This window comes from Musa acuminata, chromosome BXJ3-3, assembly GCF_036884655.1.
Source record: "Musa acuminata AAA Group cultivar baxijiao chromosome BXJ3-3, Cavendish_Baxijiao_AAA, whole genome shotgun sequence".
In the NCBI taxonomy this organism is placed as follows: domain Eukaryota; kingdom Viridiplantae; phylum Streptophyta; class Magnoliopsida; order Zingiberales; family Musaceae; genus Musa; species Musa acuminata.
Window position 1 is genome coordinate 9,634,845 of NC_088351.1, and position 22,638 is coordinate 9,657,482.

Sequence of the window (22,638 nt, forward strand, 5' to 3'; positions counted from 1 at the left end):
ATATAAAAACAAAAAAAAAATATTTTAGATATTAGGCAAAAAAAAATAGTGATGTTTAAGAATTCTAAAAATGAGAGCGTTTCCCAAGAAAAATATAAAACGACTTATTTTCAGAAATTAGTCCAATCGATTAGATCGATTGCATTAAAAAAAATTAATATAATGAATTAATTTATCCTAACGATTTTTGTGGATAACTTACAAAGATTGACCGAGTTTGACAATGACTGGTACTGATTGAATAAAATCTAGTGTCAATCAAGCGAAAAATTACCATCAAAATAACCTAAATGAACGCATAATTAAATTAGCGAACAAACAAAAAATAATCCTTTTGCCTGTAAAGCCTCACATGCTTCACATTTCTTCATTTTATATGGCAGTTCAGTTAAATCTTTACAACCAATAAAACTCCTACACATCTCTGTCTTCAACGTAGTTTGTTCTTAGGCATATGATTTAGTATGATAAGAAGAGCATCATCAATCATGTGACATCTAAAGTAAAAACAGAAGAGTAAGATTACCCTTCATTTATTTATCTATGTGACTTCTCATGCATTGACACATGCATGCATGTGTGAATCTTTTTATATTTATATATGAGTGAGAAATGCTGAGAACTGATTACATAGAAGATTTTATGTAACTTAGCTTATAAAATAATATTAATAGCATGTTAGTTGATTCAGTTAGTCTTTCCCATTTATTTTTGGAACGAAAAATTAAAATAATTATGAAAATATAAGGTTATATTTACGACGTTTAAACCTCAATGCTATAACGTATAAGAGGGATATAGATACACTGTTTGGAGTGGGGCGACGAGGCTAAGCGTGAAGACGAGTCAACCGAGTCAGTCAGCATATGTGTCGTCGCTGTCCGCGGAAGTCAAACTTCGACATCTAATTATCTTTGCTGGGTTGATATATATATATATATATATATATGCACAACTTTCAGGGAAGCACACGACGATAACCGGTCCGACCCGAACTGGACCACGCCGGTCTGGTCGTTTCCTAAACCGCACTTTTATCCGGGCAAAAAAAAAACCCAAGCCCTGACCCTCGAGCCGGTCGTCGTGGTATCTGGCGACCTTTCGCCCTAATTCTCCCGCTCCGTACTCCGTCGCCACCCGACCGCCGTGCCGTCGCAGATAACCTTCGTCCGCGTGCCACTCTGCACCTCTCGATCGCGTCTCAACTCGAGCTTCTCGTCGGATCACCTTCCCGTTTCTTGACGGGGTTCTTGAGATATTTACTTTCGTCATATTTCGTCGATCCCCTTCTCTCCACCAGGGTCTCAGGTTCTTCCATTTTGGACGCGGCGATGTCCGGACCGTCGAGGGATGGCGACGGGAGTGGCAGCGATCTCCAGCTCGTCGCGGTGGCTCCGAAGACCGGCGCTGCGATCGATGCAGAGGCCGGTGCGGGGGGCGGACGGGGTGGCGCAATGGTGGAGTACACGAAGAGCGGACCCTTGTTGAGGGAGGAAGAGGAGGACCTCGAGGTGAAGCTTCGAAGAATCATGGAGAACGTCCCGGTCCGAGTCAGCAACACCTCCGGCAGCTCCGCCGGTTCCGGCTCCGGCGATTTCCATCAGGTCTCTCCCCGACTCCACTTCGTGATCTTTACCATTTTATAGATTAATTTTAAATAATTAATCCTATATTTCAATATGAAGTGGAATTGTGATAGTGTTCGATCGTTGCCATGACAACTTTCCTTTCATAGCTTTTCATATTGGAACTCGGAAGCTAGTCCGCATTCTCATTTCTTAGTATCTGTAATGTGCATACTAAGGACTGGTTTAATTGGTATACCCTATTGTCACATTCCTAATGCACGTTAGTTGATTGATTGTTCACAACCTACCTTACTTATTTCACCAACAACTGCATTGCCACTAAGAAAAATTATCTGCACCAAACTGCATGTTTCAGACCATCATGCTCCAGTAAGGATTATCGAAACATGCTTCCATCCAAGTTAGTGCGTTGCACAATAACTTTCTCTTCCTGAGTTGCAACTTGGTCTTTAGCTCCATGTTAGAGAAAGAGCATTATTATACTGAGCCACTTCGATACAGGGAGCATTTTGATATTCTTCGACTTTCTTAGATTTTTTGCGGCAAAACGATGAGCTGTTTGCTTCTTGGTTTTCTTTTCTCTGAATTAATCCATTGGACAAACACATCTCTTGCCAGTTGCCTTACGAAGGTGTTTGTGATTAACAGTATCGACAGATGAGGAGGAAGGAGCAGGACCGACTGTCCAGGATGGATGCTGATTACCAGAGAAGAAAAGAGGTAGCAGAGTTTAATGCGAGGAGGGAGGAAAGGCTGAAGGCCGCGGAGGAAAGGACAGCAAAGAAACGCCTGAAACGCCAAAAGAAGAAGCAGAGGAAGAAAGAGAAGAAGAACAGACCAAGCGACGGAGCTCCGAAGGAAGAAGAGTCTTCAGAGGATGAAAGCTTGTGACGATGGTGATGAACTACACAAGTAATTTAGATTTAGGTTTCGTATCTTTTTGGGCGAATTAAATCTTGCTGCCACTGCTTCTACCCAATTGGTCTTTTTGGGAATATGAAGAAGTTACAGGTGATCCGTCTTCCCACGAACCCGTTTGCGATTCGAGGAACCAATGGCTACCCAGTGGGGCCCAAAGGGGCTCATCGAGAGGTGGGTGATCTCGGGTGACGTTCGCGTCAGCTGTGGCGTCGGTCCGTTAACTTGAAAAAAATGGCCTCGCGCTAGGGAAAAGTTACGCGTAGGGCTTACGCACTCGGTTAGCAGGCGCCGTGACCGTTGGATGGATATCACGTTTTGATGTGAGCCTTTCGATCTTATGCGTAGGATACGGTGTCGCTCATCGTGACTCACACGCACTCGTTCTTTAATCACCGCCACTTTCCACCCACCTTCCGCCTACGCCAGCCGTCTCTTTTCTCCTCCAGACGCCGATACGCCTCCCTTGGCCACTTTTTCTCTTCTCCATTCTCCTTCAGACGCCGACGCGCTTCCCTTCGCCGCTCTTCTCTTCCTCCTCCTGTGTCTCTTTGCGGCTTCGAGAAGCGATCCTTTTGCCCCTTCTTATTCTTCTTGGAGGCGCTCCGCGTGGACGATGGATCCCCTGCGTTCCCCTCACCTCTCCGGACGATCCAGGTACGACAACCATGCTCCCCCCTCCCACCAATTCGTCGATCCCAATTACTACCCCCGTCAGACCCACCACGCTGCTTCTTTTCTCCCGCCACTGCCGCCGCCACCGCCGTATCAGAACCAGAACCCGCCTCGCCGCCACGAGCGCGACTTCCGGGCACCCGTCGAGGACGGTGGCCACCTCTTTTTGCCCTACCCTCACCCCCATGACCCCTTCCTCCAGCCTTCCCCTCGGATTACGGACCGCTTGCCGCCGCCCGAGGACCGCTACCCCTCGTGCCGGCCTCATCTGCTGGGCCCCGGCGAGGGTTTCGTCCAAGATCCCCGAGAATGCACTGTTCTTGATGCGAATAAGTTTAGGGTTGTCGATGAGAGGCAGGATTTGATTCGACTGAGGTGGGAGGAAGATGAGAGGCGACGGCTAGCGAGTTCTTGTCGGGGTAATTTTTATCCGGAGGATCTGGATGGTGGCTCGGTGGGAAGGAAGAGGATGCGATGGGCGCAAGATCCCGACCATGAAGAGAACTCGGGTGGTCGAAGCCAGAGGCATGTCCAGTTGTGGAACGGAGAGGTCGGCCATCAGCACCGTGCTTTCCCGGAATCGTTGCCCGGTGCTTCTCTAGGGGCAGCGTACACTTCTTCCCCGAGGGGTACGAGACACTTTGTAGCCACAGATGGAAACAGGGAGGCTGCTTCCGTTACAGAATGGCGGCAGCAGCAGCTACCGCTGATGCGTTCTTATTCCGACAGAGGTAGAGAGGATCGGAGAGAAGTTGCTTCTATCATGGAACGTCATCTTCAGCCACCACTGCCCTCTATGCAACCTTCTGCCCATTCTTATTCTGATGGAGATAGAGAGTTTCTTGAAAATAATAATGCAGATGTTGCCTATGAGGCACCTATTGCTGGTGCAGTTTATGGCTCTCAAGAAAATTATTTCAGAGGTAACAAAGGCAAGAGGAAGATGTGTGGTGGAACAAATGATTACAGTATATCGCATTCACCAATTAAGCAACCTACAAAGAGGCCAAGTGCCCTTTCTAGAATACAATCGGGGATATCTGTCTGGAACAGGATACAGGAGAAGCCATCCTTTCTATCTTCACCTTCTCCTGCACCATTTTCTCCTTCCAGTAACGCTGTCCAGCACCAAGCAGAAATGGGTGTATCGGATTTCTCGTTTAAATTAAATAATTTGGCAGGTCAAGTCTTGGCTTCTCCTAGTCTGGCTGTGAGTTTTGATGGGACGGATCCTGAGGAGTCCATGCCTAAGAAGACTGTGAAAAAGAAGAAGTTGGTGAGAAAATGGGAGGAATTTGCCGTTCCTACTGATCCTGGTTCATCCGTTTCTGCGGTGAAGGATGGGATTCCTCAAGAGCCCATATCAGATACTCCTAGGAAGGTACTAAATGATTTAAAATTGTCAGGAAAGCAAGGCGCTTCCTCTATAAAGCCTGCAAATGATGCCAACTCTCAAACTTGTTCAATGAAGGTTCTGGGAACAGGAAAAAAGACTCCCAACTGCATTGCCATTGGTGAGGTTAACGACAGCAACTGTCATAGTGCAGAAATTGCAGAATTTAGACTTGCTAATTCTACAAATTCTACAAATTCAGAGCATTGTAAGGCAGACACAAATGCTACAGAGAAGAGGATTTCAGAAAATCTTTCCATATCTGTTAGTGTATTCAAAGCTGGTGGCGATGATAGTGACAAGGAGAAGAAATTTATCAATCTTGGAGAAAATGATGGCCAAAACTGCACTAGTCCGCCGGTTGATATTGGAGCTGTAAATGATGCTAGCTCAAGGCCATTTGATCAAGGGGCTCCTGAGGCTGCACCAGAACCTGGCACTGAGCAATTGCCATCGGCTATTTTTCTGGATGAGAATATCATATCTGATAACCATGACAACCAGGATATTGATGGGCCAGATGACGACGAAAAGTGTGGATGTCCTGATAATGGTTTTGTCCCATCTTCATCCGAGCATTCTTCTTCATCACCACTGGGGAGCGATGAGCAGTTTGTCATGCCAGTTGATCATATTTCTTCCACATTCAGCAAAGATGATTCTATAGAAAATAACTTGAAAAGTAAAAAAAAGACTGACGAAGATCAGCTCACAGAGGTCAATAAGGGTGCAAAAGAAGAGTTAAAGGATTTTGGTTACGGAGAGATTACAAATGCTGATGCTTATTTACACTTGGAAATGCAGAATGTTTCAGCAGATCTTCCTCCGCTGTTAATAGATGCAGTCGCAGGGGAATACCATCCAGAAACTGCCATATTTGAAAAAGATGATGGTTGTAGTATTCATGCTCATGTTGAAATACCTCAATCTGATTGTTTGAGACCTGGAGGGAATAGTTTAGCAATTTGTTCCTTCATTATGTCTGAAACTCAAGATGCTTCTCATTTTACAGTGCCAGAACAACTCCATCCAGGATTGCCTGACAGCTACGGTTGCGCTAACTTCAACAACTGTTGTGATAAGCAAGACCAGAAACTTAGCAAGGAAGACAACTGTTCCTTACCTGTTAAGGGATCTTTGGTATCTGAAGCTGAAGGTGTCAAATCAGATGAAGACATTAATTGTAAACCTATTCTTGGGAAACAAAAGAACTTGTTGTCACATGACTCTGAGAAACAAAAGATCACAGAATCAAAACCAGTCAACGGACAAGTGCATTTGGGCCAGAAAACCTTTCTGAGTTCTGGTGTTCCAAAAGTTGTTCCAAGTCGAGCTAATTTAGTAAATTCACTGAAGGAATCAGCTCATTCACGTCACAATTTGAGAAACAAGACATGGCGTCGAAATGATGCTTCCTCTTCAAGTTCTCAGGTGGTTCTGCAGTCTCAAAGAGTTGGTTCGTTGTGTAAACAATCACCAAAGAAGCCTGGAAAGCTTCAAAGCTCTTATGTTCGTAAAGGTAATAGTCTTATTAGGAAACCATCTATTGAGTTTCCTCCTCAGCCATCACATACTCTGGGCATTTCGAGTAAATTGAGCAAAGATAATATGGAGAAAAGCATGAATTTTGAGAGTAAAGATACTACCAATGATGGTTTTACTTGTTCTAATACTTCTTTTGAGAGACCTAAAACACCTCCTTTACCTCTTGGCACAAAGTTATCAAACTCCACTGCTGACCCTTTGTTGGAAGCTCCTCATCCCTTATCAGAGAACTCTATTCGTGAAGTTAGGACTGAGGTTCACAGCAGACCACTTGACTTGGCTTCCTGCAGTGTTGATGACCAAAATGTCAAGATTGATGAAACATCCGACCCTTTGTGTACTAAGAGTATGGTATATGTGAAACACAAGTCTAATCAGTTGGTTGCTGCTTCTGGGCCTAAACCTACTGATTCAGCTAACCCTTCTTTGGACAAGGCCCAAACATTTCCTTCCTCGGCATCATCAGATCTTTACTACAGGAAAAAGAAGAACCAGCTTGTACGGACTATATATTCTTCAGATGGTCAAAATAAGCAGGACATGGTTCATGCTGAAAATACAAGTTCAGATGAGAAAAAGGTTCCTATATTCACCTCAAATCGCAGCTCTTCTAGTCTACTCAAGAAGAAATTGAATAAAGGTATGTGTGTTTGCGTGTGTCTCTATATACATATCATTTGACTCCAATAAATTATCGTGTCTTATGTTTTTTTTTCTCTTTAATTTATTTTTGCTGTTTGTGCATCTTTTTTGTTCATATGCTCGCATCTGCAAGTATGGACTGTTTATTTTGCCTTGCTGTCATTTCCATTATTATTATTCAACTAATTGTAACAATTGTAAAGTAGATGTAGACAATTAGGCATATTAAACTTGGTAAATAGATGTAGATATTTAGCTGTATAACTCTAAAGCTACAGATCTTGGCTTGAATATCTTTTATCGGAATAGGAATCAATTTTTCTCAAGTAGTGTTTGTTACAACTTGTAACAATAATACAGAAGAGATAGTGAGACCATTGGTGTTAGAAACAACATCCATTTTACCACATGTTTTTTTTAGATATTTGACACGGATCCTGCCTTTTTAATGATAACATCATCGACTACCTTTTTTGACAGAAAATTGTCATCACTTATTCTCCTTAGTGTTAGACAGATTCCTACATATGATGCGAATTCTTGTGATTTGATTGAAACTTCTTTTATGTATTGAGCGTATTAGAATAAAATACTATTCTATTCCAAATAAAATTATGCAAAACATTTTGTCAGTGCATGATTTGATTGAATTGAAATCCAGATCTTTTGCAGCAATGATCTTAGTTGATAGTTTCCAGAAAAGGTACTGCCCCTATATTTAATTTGGAGTGCAACTTTATGAAGTCATTGCATTTTGCTTCTAAATCTCATTTTCAAATTTCATGTACTAATTCATGAAAGTAGAATTCGTTGTGTGTGGGTGCACATTTGTCTTTTAACTTGTTTTGAACATAAAAGAGTTTCTCTATTAAATAAGGATTACATTTTTAATTTTACATAAGATGAAATCCTGATATTCATTATAAAAGCCTTGGACAACCTGATGTTTGAATGTTTATGTTCTTCTTACTATCTCCATCATCAATGTTTAATTCATTCTAGGGGTCCCTGGTAATTGTAGCTTTCTACAAACCTTTAAACCTTGTTTAGATGGACCAGCTGTGAGAATGAGAATTGGATCTCTAAACAAACCTTTGAAGACAGGTAATACCAAGTGTGAGGAGTGATAATGGAGATAGATATCTAGTAGGTGTGACACCTATGGCCTTTGATATTCTTTAATGCTTGAAGGCTATATTGTCGCAATCATAGAATGCAATTTTGCCTGGATCGGTACAAAATGAATGATACCCAACTCACCCTCGTTTTGGGCAGTTTGATCCGAATTGTTAAAGAAAAAACTATTAAACAATTGTTGGAATGCGATCCCTCTGTGTTGTATACGCAAAACTTGCGAGCTTAGCTGCTCGGAGGTCCTAGTTGCTTGTCGTTGCCAATTTTGGGTTCACTTCCTCCTCTTTTCTCTTCTTCTTCTTTGTTAGGACTCTAGCTAGGAGAGTCCTAATTGAGTTTCATTGAAAGGGGCATTCATGTAAAACCTACCTAGCCGACCTTTATTAAAGAGGTGAAGATGCTGGCTAAGGTTAGGATTATTTTGGAGGTTGCTTCTTAGAGAAGCATTAGGAGTTGGTTAGAAGTAGGAGCCTTAAGTAGGAGTCATATTAGGAGTTGGTTAGAAGTAGCAGTCTTGAGTATGAGTCCTATTAGGAGTTGGGGTTTAGAAGCCCTATAAATAGTCATGTATTCATCATCTTTTCTTAAGGAATAGATGAATCTTTTTAGCAGTCTTTGAGCAGCAACTTGAAGGAACCCTTATAGAGTTCGAAGGAGGCTGATCCCTTAAAGAGATTAATCCCAAGCTTAGAATTCGCTAGGCACTTGGTATCAGAGCAGCGTTCTTGGCGTCTCGCTGCCCTTCCACAGCCATCCATCAGCCCTCCATAGTCGCCCAAAGCAATTCCTACAATTGCTGAAAAGATCGTCATCGAATTCTTCTATCATCTCCACCACCGCGGATCATCCTTTGATCTCCTCGTGAATTGCAATAGGTTCTGGTTTCCTACCTTACTAATGTTGTAATTTAGTTATCCTTATTCCAAAAAAAAAAAATGTTCCTATATTGCTACATAAACTTTTCATCGTAAAATTTTTATCTCTACGACGAAAGATGCACTGCAGAATTCCAATTGCATAGCACAGTTTGTTTGGTCTTGTTACTACGTTTTTTCTGTCCAAATCTTTACGAAATTTTTACGACAGCTTTGATACTTCCTAACAGCGGATTTCCCTTTGATTTTGTCAAAAAATTCTCAATATAAACCATTGACCCTTTACGTCCAAACTGCTACACTTTAGACGTAAAAATCTGCTGTAGTACCTTTCCGTGATCCTTAATTTTTTCGAACCTTCCACCACCCCATGCCATTAACCCATCAACAGAAAAAAGACAGGGACATCTCTAATCTACAGGGCATATGCTATGGCTTCTCAAGATCCAATTGATGCCAAATTTGAAGCATTGGAATCTCGGATTGAATCGTGGCTTGAATCGCGCTTAGAGGACAAATTGCGCGCTTTGTTTGCAGAATTCAGAATTGGACAACCGCCAAGTCCAACCAAATTTCAGCGAGGAGAGAGTTTAGAGAGGCCTCCAGAGAAGGAGGGATAGCCCTTGGACATGCTTCAGCTACGCATGAGGGTGGACTTCCCGCGATGGGAAGAAGGAGACCCAGCGGGGTGGATTTCGCGCGTCGAACGTTACTTTCACTACTACCGAACGTCTTATGATTCTATGGTGGAAATTGCTGCCATCCAACTTGAGGGAGATGCTATTCAATGGTACAATTGGCTGGGATACAATCATGGGGCTCCGACGTGGAATCAATTTAAGAACGCATTGTTGAATCGTTTCAGACCTACGGAGTATGAAAATATCGATGGCCAACTCGCAAAGATTTGACAATCCTCTACGATTCAAGAGTGCCAAACCAGGCCCGCGGCATATAAACCTCCTTTTGCTCCTAGCCGTCCTTCACTGTCAAAAAAAATTGACAAAAGAAGAACTACGTGACCGATCAGCAAAGGGTCTTTGTTGGCATTGCGACGAGCCGTGAAACCGCGATCATCGTTGCAAAAGGGGTCGTCTCCTACTGATTGAACCTCTTGAAGACATAGATGAGGCGGTCTAGGAGCATGAGGAAGAGGTCGCGGATGAAGAACAATAGCCGGTTGATATTACGATGCATGCCCTTGTCGGTTACGCAAACCCGCAAACGATGAAAGTGGGAGGACTTCTAAAGAAACAACTTATTACCGTTCTTATTGACACCGGGAGCACTAATAATTTTATGAACAACAAGGTTTCTGTCCGGATGGCCTTACCTATCGAGAATTGCAGTAGGTTCGAAGTTAAGGTCGCCGACGGACGAATTTTGAAGTGTGATCATAGGTGCCCGCGGGGGAAACTGTTGCTGCAGGACCAAGAGATACTTGCAAAATTTTTCCTCCTCCCTCTTGATGATTATGAGGCCGTGCTCGGCATCGAATGGTTGACGACATTAGGTGATGTTTCCTAGAATTTTGTGAAATTAATTATGAAATTTTACAAAAAGGGGAAACATGTGATAAGATACTGCACGAGAAACGTGGGGGCGACGTAACGATGATTTGCACACAACGAATGGAGAAGGTTTTGCACAAAGCATGCAGTGACTTTTTGATACAACTTGAGCAGCAAACTAAGGGAGAGCCAACATAATTTGAAGATCCAAACCTACTTCCTTTGCTTGTTGAATTTTCAGATATATTTGACGAACTATGCAACCTATCTCCTACCCGTCTGCATGATCATTGTAAACCGATTTTTCTGGGTAAACTCCAGCAAATACTCGACTATATCGGTATCTGCAGCTCTAGAAGGATGAAATAGAAAAGATTGTAAAAGAGATGCTCACAACAGGAGTTATTTGGCCAAGTTGTAGCCCCTACTCTTCACTAGTACTCATCGTACGAAAGAAGGACGGAACATGGCGAATGTGCGTTGATTACCGAGCTCTCAACGACATAATCGTCAAGGACAAATACCCTATTCTAGTAGTAAATGAAATGCTTGATGAATTAAAGGGAGCACGAGTCTTCACAAAGCTGGACCTTCGATCCGGGTATCATCAAATACGAGTGTGCGAAGAAGACATACCGAAAACCGCCTTTCGAACGCCCAACGCCCACTACGAATTTTTGGTAATGCCCTTTGGGCTCGCCAATGCTCCCTCCACCTTCTAGAGCCTTATGAATGATATTTTCCAGAATTATCTTCGTAAGTTTGTGTTGGTTTTCTCTGACAATATCCTTATTTACAACCTTGCTCTTGAAAATCATTTTCAGCACTTACGACTTGTTTTAATGATTTTACGAGAACATGTTCTTTTTGTCAAAAAATCGAAGTGCGACTTTCTTCAACATAAGGTGGAATATCTTGGGCATATCATATCAAAGGAAGGTGTGGCTGTGGACCCCTCCAAAATTGAAGCAACGCAGAACTGGCCGACCCCGAGGAACATAAAATCGCTATGCGACTTTCTCGGTTTAATAGGCTACTACCGTAAGTTCGTGAAAAACTATGGAAAGATCAATGCACCTCTTACTTTCTTGCTGAAAAAAGATGCTTTCCAATGGTCGGACAAAACCACCACCGCCTTCGACGAACTTAAAGCCGCAATGACGACAACGCCCGTACTAGCGCTACTCGATTTTGGCAAGACTTTTGTTATTGAAGTCGATGCCTCCAGAGTCGGAATTGGCGTTGTACTAATGCAAGATGGCCGCCCCCTCGCTTATATCAGTAAGGCATTATCTCCTTCCCATATCAAGATGACTATTTACGATAAGGAGATGCTCGCGATTGTGCATGCGGTGACCAAATGGAGATCGTACTTGATCGGGCGACGCTTTCAAATCAAGACCGACCATAAAAGCCTAAAATATTTTTTAAATATTTCTTGAAGCAGAAGATATCTTTCCCTGAGCAACAAAAATTGGTGACAAAGCTTCTTGGATATGATTATGAAATAACTTACAAAAAGGGGAAAGAGAATGATGTTGCAGATGCGTTTTCGCGGCTACCCGAGCAAGCTGAATTTTCGGTCGTTTCACTTCCGACCAGCGACTTCCTTAGGATATTAAGAGGGAATAGCAGGAAGATCTGGAGACCAGTAAGATCATAAAAAATTGGAGGAAGCACCAAGCTCCGTAGCTCATTACAGTTGGGACTCAAAAGAATTGCACTATAAGGGACGTATTATGCTTGTGGCAAATTCTACTTGCATAAAGACCATCCTTCAAGAGATGCATTCCACACCTTCGGCCGGGCACTCCGGGTTCCTTAGAACCTATAAGAGAATTAAGTAAAATTTTTATTTGGTAGGGATGAAAAATATTGTTGCTAAAATTGTGGCACAATGTGATGAATGTCAACGACATAAAGGCGAGACAGTGGCAAGTCCCGGAAAGTTGTAACCTCTACCCGTCCCGGACTCAATATGAGCTGATATATCAATGGACTTCATCGAAGGGCTTCCCTCATCACAAGTAAAAAGGTACAATTCTTGTGGTGGTTGGTCGCCTTACAAAGTATGCTCACTTTTGCGATGTTCGTAATCTCTACATTGCTTTTAGTATTGCTCGAATCTTTATGGAGAATATTGTAAAATTGCATAGGATGCCGAAATCTATTTTAAGTGATCGTGATAGGGTCTTCAGGAGCAGACATAGTTATTCCAGATGCAGGGCACTAAATTGAAAATGAGTACCGCGTATCACCCACAAATCGACGGCCAGACTGAAGTGGTGAACAGGTTCTTAGAGACATACCTCATATGCTTCACCAGTGACCGGCCAAAAGAGTGGACAAAGTGACTTCCCTGGGCTGAGTGGTGGTATAATACAACTTATCATTCATCCACAAAATATACTCCCAATGAGGCTATGTATGGCCGACCTCCCCCTGTGATTCCAAAATATGTGTTGGGCACCTCTAAAGTAGAACAAGTAGACAGGAAACTATAGGACAAAGACAAAATGCTGAAGTTGCTAAAAGATAATCTCACTACAGCTAAAGCAAGGATGAAACAACAATATGATCAACACAAAGGCGAAAGAGAATTTTCAGTAGGAGATTAGGTCTGCCTACGGCTCCAGCCATACAAGCAAACATCAATGCAGACTAGAGCATCTATGAAGCTTTCGCTTTCACCTCGGTTCTATGGACCCTACCAAATTTTAGAGTGCATTGGAGCAGTAGAATACATATTAGACTTACCCGCCAGCTCCCGAATCCATCCAGTCTTCCATGTGTCGTGTTTAAAGCTCAAGCTAGGATAAAACAAGACAGCCCAAAGTCATCTACCAAATATGACTACCCAAGGAGAACTCTAGACCCGGCCGAGTGCCATTAATGATCGACGGATCGTGACTTGACGACGACGACCCCACTACCGAAGTGCTAATACAGTGGGCGAACCTATCAGTAGAAGATGTCACTTGGAGAACTATGACAACTTGAAGGTCAAATTCCCAGAATTCATGAATCGTCAGCCTCGGCTGATTTGAAGAGGGCGGGTCTGTTAGCACTCTAGCTAGGAGAGTCCTAATTGAGTTTCATTGAAAGGGGCTTTCATGTAAAACCTACCTAGCCGACCCCTATTAAAGAGGTGAAGAGGCCGGCTAAGGTTATGATTAGTTTGGAGGTTGCTTCTTAGAGAAGCATTAGTAGTTGGTTAGAAGTAGGAGTCTTGAGTAGGAGTCCTATTAGAAGTTGGTTAAAAGTAGGAGTCTTGAGTAGGAGTCATATTAGGAGTTGGATTTTAGAAATCATATAGATAGTCATGTATTCATCATCTTTTCTCAAGGAATAGATGAATCTTTTTAGCAGCCTTTGAGCAGCAACCCGGAGAAAGAACCCCTATAGAGTTCAAAGGAGGCCGATCCCCTAAAGAGATCAACCCCAAGCTTAGAATCTGCTAGGGTTCTATCATTCTTCTTCCTTTTTTCTCCATCTTCTTCTCTTATTCCTTCTTCCTCCTATTCCTCCGCTGCTATATGTTCCTTCCTCTTCTCCTTTCTCTTCTCGTCTTTCATGCATACCAGTTACTGTGTGTGGGCTCACTGGTGCATATTGGTGTGGCCAGAGACCGATATGGATGGTCAGCATGAGGCAACAGTCCTTTGCTTTTGCTACTGCATATCAAATTTCTCTTTTGTGGAGCTCATATCAAAATGTTGCTTGTACAATGGTCCCAATGTACATGCAGCCAGTGGAACATGAATTGCCTGGCTGAAAAAACACGTAAGTTGATTTCAGGCAGGAGCCTATCTGTGTAATAGAAGTTGAAGTTCACACATGTAAAAGCCAAGAAATTTGCAAATGCATCAAGGTCACAAATATTGTAGCAAGGTTTGTGAAGCACTTTTAAGTCTTAAGGAGCTAATTTGATTTAAATTATTTGATGATATAGTAATATCCTGTTGCTTTGTATGTTGATGGGTACAAGAAAAACCAAGCTGATACAATCCAAACAATCATCTGTGCTATTGAGAAGTGACCAATCAGTGAATCAAATCAAAAGATTATCAAGCTGCTGCCGACCCCACTTTCTCTCTATCTGGATATAACCTTGTCTAGTTTGAACAATAAGGAGAAATAGTTTATGAACATCTATGTTGATGTCCTTGATTTTAGTTCCTTCTAAGTTCTAACCTCTACTTAATTATTTTTATCTCTTGGATTTACTCTTAATTTTTGTTGTGGAGCACAGAGCAGCATCAGTTTAACATTTCATGTAATTTTTTAGCTGATATAGTTTGCTTTTTTTTATCACCCGGATGATCCTCATATCTGTTTTTTTTCCATTTGGATATTTTTCAGATAACTCAAAGTTATATACAGCTTTTATGAATTTTATTATTTATTCAATTTATTTTTCATTTATGCAGTTCGAGAGAAGCAGCTTAAGCACTTCAGTTTCTCTCGTGTCTGGACATTGAATGGCTTAGAACCACATAAAAAAGGTGCTTCACCATTAACTCGCTTGAAGGTTCTTCCTCACCTTTTCCCATGGAAGAGAACTACGTATTGGACCAACAATTCATCAGTTTTGAAGAGACGTTCCTTATTGCTGCGCAGGTAAGATTTTACATGAAGGTTGGGACCCCTTGATTCCTGCCTATTTTCTCATGTATTTATTAATTATATGTTTTTTTAATTTCTTTGCCTTCCGTTGAAACTAATTATATGAGAAATATCTTCCATGATGGATCCAGTCAAAAAATGCTGCTTACAAGGGATATAGCCTACACACTGTCAACTAATGGTTATTCTCTACAAAAATCTGGGGTGTCACAAGTTGGTCGATGTAGTTTGAAATGGTCAAGGTCCATGCAGAGACGCTCAAAAGTGGTTAATAAGGTGAGTGATACCATCAGAACTCTCTCTGTGTTTTTGTCTTCAACAAAATTTTCTAATTGTTCTCTGTGCATGAATTGTGGAATTTTAGTTGTAACCTGGCTTGTACAAGTGAAGTCTGTTATCTTTTGTGAACATCTAGTATGGACCCTTTTTTATGTAACGAATGTTCTAAACCTGTAATGGTACTTGAGAATCAAATCGTAAGCTTTCTCAATGCCAATAATCAGTCTTCCTATGTAGGTGAGCCAAGGGCGTATGCTTCTGTACTTAATTGTTGATTAAAATCGGCTATTCTGTACTTCTGTTTCCATTTCTTAACAAATATGCATTCATATACTCAATGTCTTATTCAGTAACATTGGTTTTACTAATCTGATTTTGCAGATTGACTTCTGTAGTAATGTCTTCATATTGAACTAATTGTAATTCAACAAAAACTTCAGCTTCTGAGACATTTAAACATTTAAGGATTTGTAACTGTGAGCCCATCTTATATCTCTTCTTCTCATCAGTTTTTGTCATCTAGGTAGCTTCTGCCAAGTGTAGCCACACATCCAGAGGATCTTATTTCTGGATAAACCAGCCTGTTTCACTTTTGAAGTCGAACATATCATAGTCAGCGCTCATATTTCTATTTTTCAGGTTTCAAATTTTGTTCAATGTAAATGTTGTTGAGTTTTACAATTCTAGTTAATCTTCCAATACCTTTCCAGAAGGTAACTTTTGTAATGAAAATAGAAACTTGAAATGATAGTTGTATACAACTTTATAACACCTAGAATTTCCTTTTTACACCTCCAATGCATGCATTTTCAAAAGGTTACATTTATAGTGCAAAAAAGAACCTCATAATGATAGTTTTTTATTACTCTATCACCTTAGAATTTCATTTCTACAAACCATTTCCTCATAATCTTTCGTGTATGGTTGTCAACTGCCATGAACAGGATCAAAATAGTTCATGTGGGAGTGCTATGTTTTTAGTTGAAGGGCTGGGGATGAGGGTGGAGTTCTGCAGTAATGTTAGTTGCATTATTGCAGTCCACTTTCTGTCTCACTTAATTGTTTCTGATCTTGGCATGATAATCGTTTACTTCTATTAAGCTAGTAGTTCTTATACCAAATATTGATTGTGTATCTGTAATTGCTTGAATTTTCAACTGATGTTATTATCCTGCATCACAGGAAGCTGCGTTGGCAGTTGCTGAAGTTGAGAGGAAGAAAAAAGAAAGAGAGAAGTTGGCCTCTGTTTCTGACCATAAAAGTAATGGAAATTCTTCACTCCATAAGCTATATTTTAGTCTTATTTCAAATCAAGTTGACAATTGTTACTGCTCGCAAAGTATACTGATCTTTAATGCCCTTCTTTTCAAAATCCTATACAAGTGTGGAATGGTTTTCCACTATATATCACTGACATGACATCTTTTTAAGTTGTATGGCCTTAGTCACTTACTACGATCTTGTTTTTGCTTAAGCTTTGCACTCGTAATAGCATTCTCATAAACTCATATGGACTTAGTTTGGTATATTCTAGGTAATTTGACCAGCTTACCTTGATTATTGATTTGAGGAGTACTTTAAGTGTAGAAGATTCTATGTTTCATGGTGGACCGAGGATCAGGATTGTGATATTCAAACATACAAATATACATGCATATAGATATATAATTGCATGTGAAAATCTAGATTCTTTTTGGCAGTTGTAGCTGCTAATATGTCTTTGATATGGACGTGAAGATCTTGATATGTTGAAGATTCATCCATTCAACTATTGGAAGTAAGGGCGCAAAAGGTGTTGGGTCTGTCCTGAACATGCTTGATCCAACTTGGTTAACGGGGGGTTGTGTTAGGGTTGAGATTCCTCAATCTGACTCGAGTCTAGGTTGGGTACGTGTTGATTTCTAACCCAACCCAACCTGATCCAACCAATTTGATCTGACCTTGAGATATACACATAATTGTATGTTTTTCGCTTTGCAGTTATATATATTAATTGATCATCGTAATCAATGATCGAGTCATGTGAAGCATAGATTTTAAAATGTCCATTGTGATTGATGAATGGTCCGGAGACAGCTCTCTTTTACCTTTCTACCAAATAAAATGTTGAATAAGTCAATGCGGTTGTACCCAGCCCATCTATAAGCTGACTAAACATGAATTTGACTGCTCGATGTGTGGAGTTGGGCAGGGGTCCCAAGGGTTGGATTGGGGTTAGGGTTGTTATTTCTTGGGTTGGACTAGGGTTGTTCATCAACCTGCCCCAAGCTGTACCTTTAGTCGGAAGAACTTGTAGAACGCTAGAAGTTATTTTGATTATTATTATATTTGTTGGTTCTCATGTGGATAAGAGAGCTCTTGCTTTAAGTGTTTGAGTAATTTCGCATTTGTGACCAGTAGTTATTTGATTATTTGTACCTTTGCAGTATAACTTTTAAGAAATAGTTTTGTCTTCTGTGTTGAAGATTGTTTTGGCATTTACTTTTGATGCACAATCATGAATGTCTCATTTGATAAATTATTGTAGTTACATGGTTAGAAACTACAACAAAACCTTGATGATAAAATTTGATGTACCATGGACCTATGATCTTTGCATCTTTTATACCATTTTTTTATTTGTCAATGAAATAAGTATAGCTGAGTTCTTTGCTAAACAATCTCCTTGCATCAGAGTTCATCATACCATTGTAATGTACGACTGTCATTGCTCTTGCATAAAGAAGTGCGACTTGAATCTCTTTCAAACACCAATATTATGCTATGCTAATCTCTTGGAGCATCCTAAACTGACCACCAAGGCCATAGGATGTTAGACAAGCTTGACCTGACTTTTAACCGCTTTCTGTTTAAGCTATTCAGTACAACAGATTAGTGCAACCTTAAATATCATTGAGCCGATTTGGGTTGGAGGCAACCTCTTCTTTGAAACAATTTGATGCAATCCACATTTATCTTCAAGAATAGCGTGCATCAACCTCGATTCATAAGCTAAACTGATACAGGTCATCTTAATCCATCATGAATAGTTATTTTTACAGGTCAGGAGCATCTCTGGGGACCTTGCCTTAATGGGTTGTTTGGTAGAGAAGGTTGGGCCCTGCTTAGATTTACCGCACACCCTTGGCCCACCAAACTTGAAGCCTGCACAAGCTGTATCATTGATCATAATTGGAGGAAATTAGACAGATTGAATACACAGCTTATTCCCTATTTTTGGATGATGTGGCTGTAGAGGTGCAAAGAATTAAAGTGACAGTGTTGAAGGCACACAAATAGATGGCTGTATTATAACGTGTCCATGTATGTGCGTTCTACTAATTCATTAAAAAACAACTCTATGGTCCATAATATTCAGTACCTTGTGATCAGAGGCAAAATGATAGCTTTATAGTGCATGTGAAAGAAAGGGTGAACAATGTTCTCCCACAACGCCCAGATGAGATTTATTGGCTGCAGTACTTAGTAGGTACATGATCATCAGTCCATGCTTATTTGGATCATTGAGGAAAACTGCTGAGAGGTTGTCTTAACAATAAACCAAAAGATGTACTCATAGGTAATTTCATTGGGAAGACATGCTTATTGGAAAAAACATACAGGTGCATTAGACTTTTAAACCTTATCTGATAGTGTACGTACCAGTTAATTTCTATGAATAATGGTTCAGATGCAAAAAAAAAAAGAAAAAAAAAAGAGTGGTGCATAAGATATGCTTGTCATAGGAAGTCAAGATGGGGAAATATTGGTTTATTAATGATTTCAGTATCATAAGGGTCATCTTTACTTTGGAATCAGTAACAGTTTCAGACTTCCAGTACTAATGCATTCTTCTTATAGTCTCTAAAAATTACTATGTTCTATATTATTACATACAGAATTTTTAAGATTCCTATGATCGGTTCTGCTTCACTATAAAACTATAACTCTAGTTCAGATCCGTTTACGGTCTTTTGAGCATGGTTCTAGTCCAGTTTAACTATGCAATATGTTGGAATACTTTGTTCTGGCATTTCCTGCAGATGAACACTTGTGTGCTATTGACCAAGGAGTAAGAAACAGCAGGAAGATATCTTTATCTCAAAGGAAATTATTGGGTGGCAATAATGAGTATGATGTTTTCATATATGCTTATTGATTTGAACTTTTGCACTCAATCGGGATGTTTTTTCAAAATTTTGGTTTTATCTTTTCAAACAGATATATACGAATAGGTAACGGTAACCAACTTGTGAGGGATCCAAAAAAACTTATCCGCATTTTAGCTAGTGAGAAAGTACGATGGAGTTTGCATACTGCCAGATTGCGCTTGGCAAAGAAGCGACAATATTGCCAGTTTTTTACCCGATTTGGAGAGTGCAATAAAAAGGGAGGGAAATGCCCATACATCCATGACCCAACTAAAGTTGCCATTTGCACCAAATATCTTAGTGGTTCATGTTCAAACGCTAATTGCAAGCTTACTCACAAGGTAAAAGATTCTCATACATATCTACTGGATGATATCTTAGTTTGCTTGTTCCCAACATTTTTTAACACAAAGATTCCCTACAGATTATTCCAGAAAGAATGCCTGATTGTTCCTACTTTTTACAAGGTGACCCTGTTCCACACTTTGTTACATCTTAATTGACATTAATTTTGCAGAAAATGTATTTGGTTACACATCCATGATGCTTTTCCAGGTTTATGCACCAATACAAGTTGCCCTTATAGGCATGTAAATGTGAATCCCAATGCTTCTGTTTGTGAAGGATTTCTCAAGGGATACTGTGTGGAAGGTGATGAGGTATGTTGTACTTTATATATATAATCTAATTCTGTAGTTGGATAATTTTATTATACTTCATTGCCCTTGCCTTTTAACGTTTGCATCTAGATTTTGATCTTTCCTCTTGCATGTTGTTTTTTTTCTAGTCTTTGTTTTTGCTGTTTTAGACATTGTAAGAACTAAGAAGTACATGGACATGGTCATTGCATTGAAGTTGTATCTGCATGATGTATATGGTCATTGATGTTGTGATGTTGCTCCTTGGCACGGATGTGTTAGATACATGTTAGCAATAAGACATTCGCATGGATGTGCACCAAAGCCTACCATATTTTCCAACAAGCTTTTGATATGAGCCTAGTGATTGGATACTTTTGGCTTTTACTCTAAGAATCACAATGTTTGGAGAACTATAAATCATGTTAAAGATACATGCACTTGAACAAGAAAATTTTTGGCTACTTTTGCAGGTTGATTCACAAGAACTGATATTCAAATGGAAGAAATTTTCCTAGAACAAGCCTCCTTTTTTTTTTTTTTTTGCTTGTAGAGAACCCCTCCCTTGAAAAATGACCAAAATGCCCTTGTTATCTTCTTGAAACCTAGCTGTTAGGACCAATTGTTTGGTTGAACCAGTCCAATGACGGACCAGTTATAATGTTTTGATTTAGTAATCGAAAACACTCAAGTCCATTAAAAAATATTGTAATCGGTTAAGCATCATCCTTTTTATTATAATTCTTTCACAATAAATGAATATAAATATTATAGGATTTTTCAAAATATATAGATCTGAATCTAAGGTTAAGTGACGAAATAAATTACAAATTTGTCATGATAAAACAAATTACAAATTTTTTCATCCTTTATTTTTAAATATATCAAGAATTTTTTAATTTTCATCAAAAATCACTTAAACTCTTGTATAAATTATTTTATGGAACTTCCCATTATAATGTTGATAATTAAAATTTGTGGAGATTTGAATTAATTAAAGCTCCATTAGAGCATCCTTGTTCAGTAATTTATTTAAAAACATTGTAGACAGATTGCTTCCTACATTTTTTTGTTGTTGATGTTATATGAAACCTCAATACCTATAAATTTGATAATGAAGCTAACATAGTAATCTGTTTGATCTAACACTAGACCTTAATGGACTTATTAGTAATCTTTGATCTAATACTGGAACCTGTTTAATGTAACACTGAATAGGTTTTGCTGAAAACCCACAAATGTGGAGCTTTACTTGAGAAATCGCCCCACTTATTTTCTTTGTATAATTTGTTAATTTTGTTATTAAACCCCCCTTGATTGAACTCTTTCCGGCATTGCTCTTGTTGGTATTGCTTATTTCCAATGTTTGTTCCTAACTAATATAATTTAATAATTCTAATGAAATGTTATTTCATCTTTTTGTAACTAAAAATGTTCAAATTAAGAAAATGTTTACGGCCGGAAGCCTCCTTTGATCTTCTGTTGTCTGCACCACCTCTTTGCATACATGAATTATCTTATGCAGAAGTTCTACTCTGTTAATTGGATGTGCTCATGTTCTTTTTGCAACTGTGCATAGTTCTTATAGGAACACTATAGCTTCAATAACCTTTTGAGGGTTTTTCTTGTTCTTAGCTTTCATTGTTTGTCTTGCTTGCTTTGTTGAGTGCTTTAATTGTGTCTTATCCACTAGCAGTGCCATAAGAAACACAGTTACGTGTGCCCCCTCTATAAAGCAACAGGGAAGTGTCTGCAAGGATCCAAGTGCAAACTTCATCATCCTAAGATCAAAAACAAGTGCAAGGCTAAGAAAGGATCTACAATGCAAAGCAATAGCTGGGGCCGTTACTTTGGTTCCAGCATTAGTGACGTCGGCAAGTCCTTAGCAGTTTCCTTGGACAACGAAGACGACAAGAAGGTTGAAGACCTTTTCTGCTTTGGTGGCCGGTTTGCTGACTATATCAGCCTCAGCCTTGACAACCACGATGGTGAATCAAGTTTTGTTGCTTCAAAGGACTTGCACCAATCTGAGTTCAGTTCGGGCAACTCTCTCATGCAGAAAGACAACCTTGATGCTTTAATCAAGCCGATACGCATCATGAGAAAGGATTACTCGATGCCACTCTCTGCCGATAGTTCATATAATTATAACAACCAGTGATTCTTTCCCCTCTCTAATCAAACCAATTCTTCTATCATGTTTTCTTTTATTTAATTCTTTTTCAGGTGGATGTTTTTGGTAAGGCTCCTGCTTTCTTCTCTGCAGCAATGGTTATGGCTGTAGCTGTGGCTGAAGGGGGCTGGAGATCCAGGTACGTGTTTTCCAACATCTGCATTGCTGTGATGTGTTGGCCGTTTGCTCGCAAGGATGTCAGGTTATGATGAAACAGTCACAGGCCGTGGGTTTTTATAGTGGAAACAAAACAGCAGAAGTTTTGTAAGTCATAGGTATCTCTCCACAATGCTTGTATGTTAATTTGAAGGATATTGTAAAGGATGTCATTAATACAAAGGGGATTTGTGTTTGGATATTGATACTAATGATATTCTCGGGGCAAATATGCAAGGATTTGGTCATCGTGTTCAACTTTTGTGCAACTTAAATCATGGGCTAATTACATATTGTCTCCTGTAGTTAGTTGTCTTTAATGTTTTGATCTTTATATTTTAAAAGATTATATTG

At 39.9% G+C, this 22,638-nt stretch overlaps 2 protein-coding genes across 2 annotated transcripts; both read left to right on the top strand.

The window, feature by feature from the left end:
• Nucleotides 1-1,051: 1,051 nt before the first annotated feature.
• Nucleotides 1,052-2,568, top strand: LOC135633055 (uncharacterized). The gene is made up of 2 exons (XM_065142115.1): nt 1,052-1,604; nt 2,238-2,568. Exons 1-2 carry the CDS (start codon nt 1,332-1,334, stop codon nt 2,478-2,480), a joined length of 516 nt encoding a protein of 171 aa, XP_064998187.1. The 5' UTR covers nt 1,052-1,331; the 3' UTR covers nt 2,481-2,568.
• A 151-nt stretch (nt 2,569-2,719) lies between these two features.
• Nucleotides 2,720-22,496, top strand: LOC103978145 (uncharacterized). Its single transcript, XM_009393844.3, has 10 exons — nt 2,720-6,760; nt 14,713-14,902; nt 15,040-15,184; nt 16,370-16,448; nt 19,210-19,297; nt 19,388-19,658; nt 19,742-19,784; nt 19,873-19,976; nt 21,652-22,112; nt 22,222-22,496. Exons 1-10 carry the CDS (start codon nt 3,124-3,126, stop codon nt 22,247-22,249), a joined length of 5,046 nt encoding a protein of 1,681 aa, XP_009392119.2. The 5' UTR covers nt 2,720-3,123; the 3' UTR covers nt 22,250-22,496.
• Nucleotides 22,497-22,638: the final 142 nt, after the last annotated feature.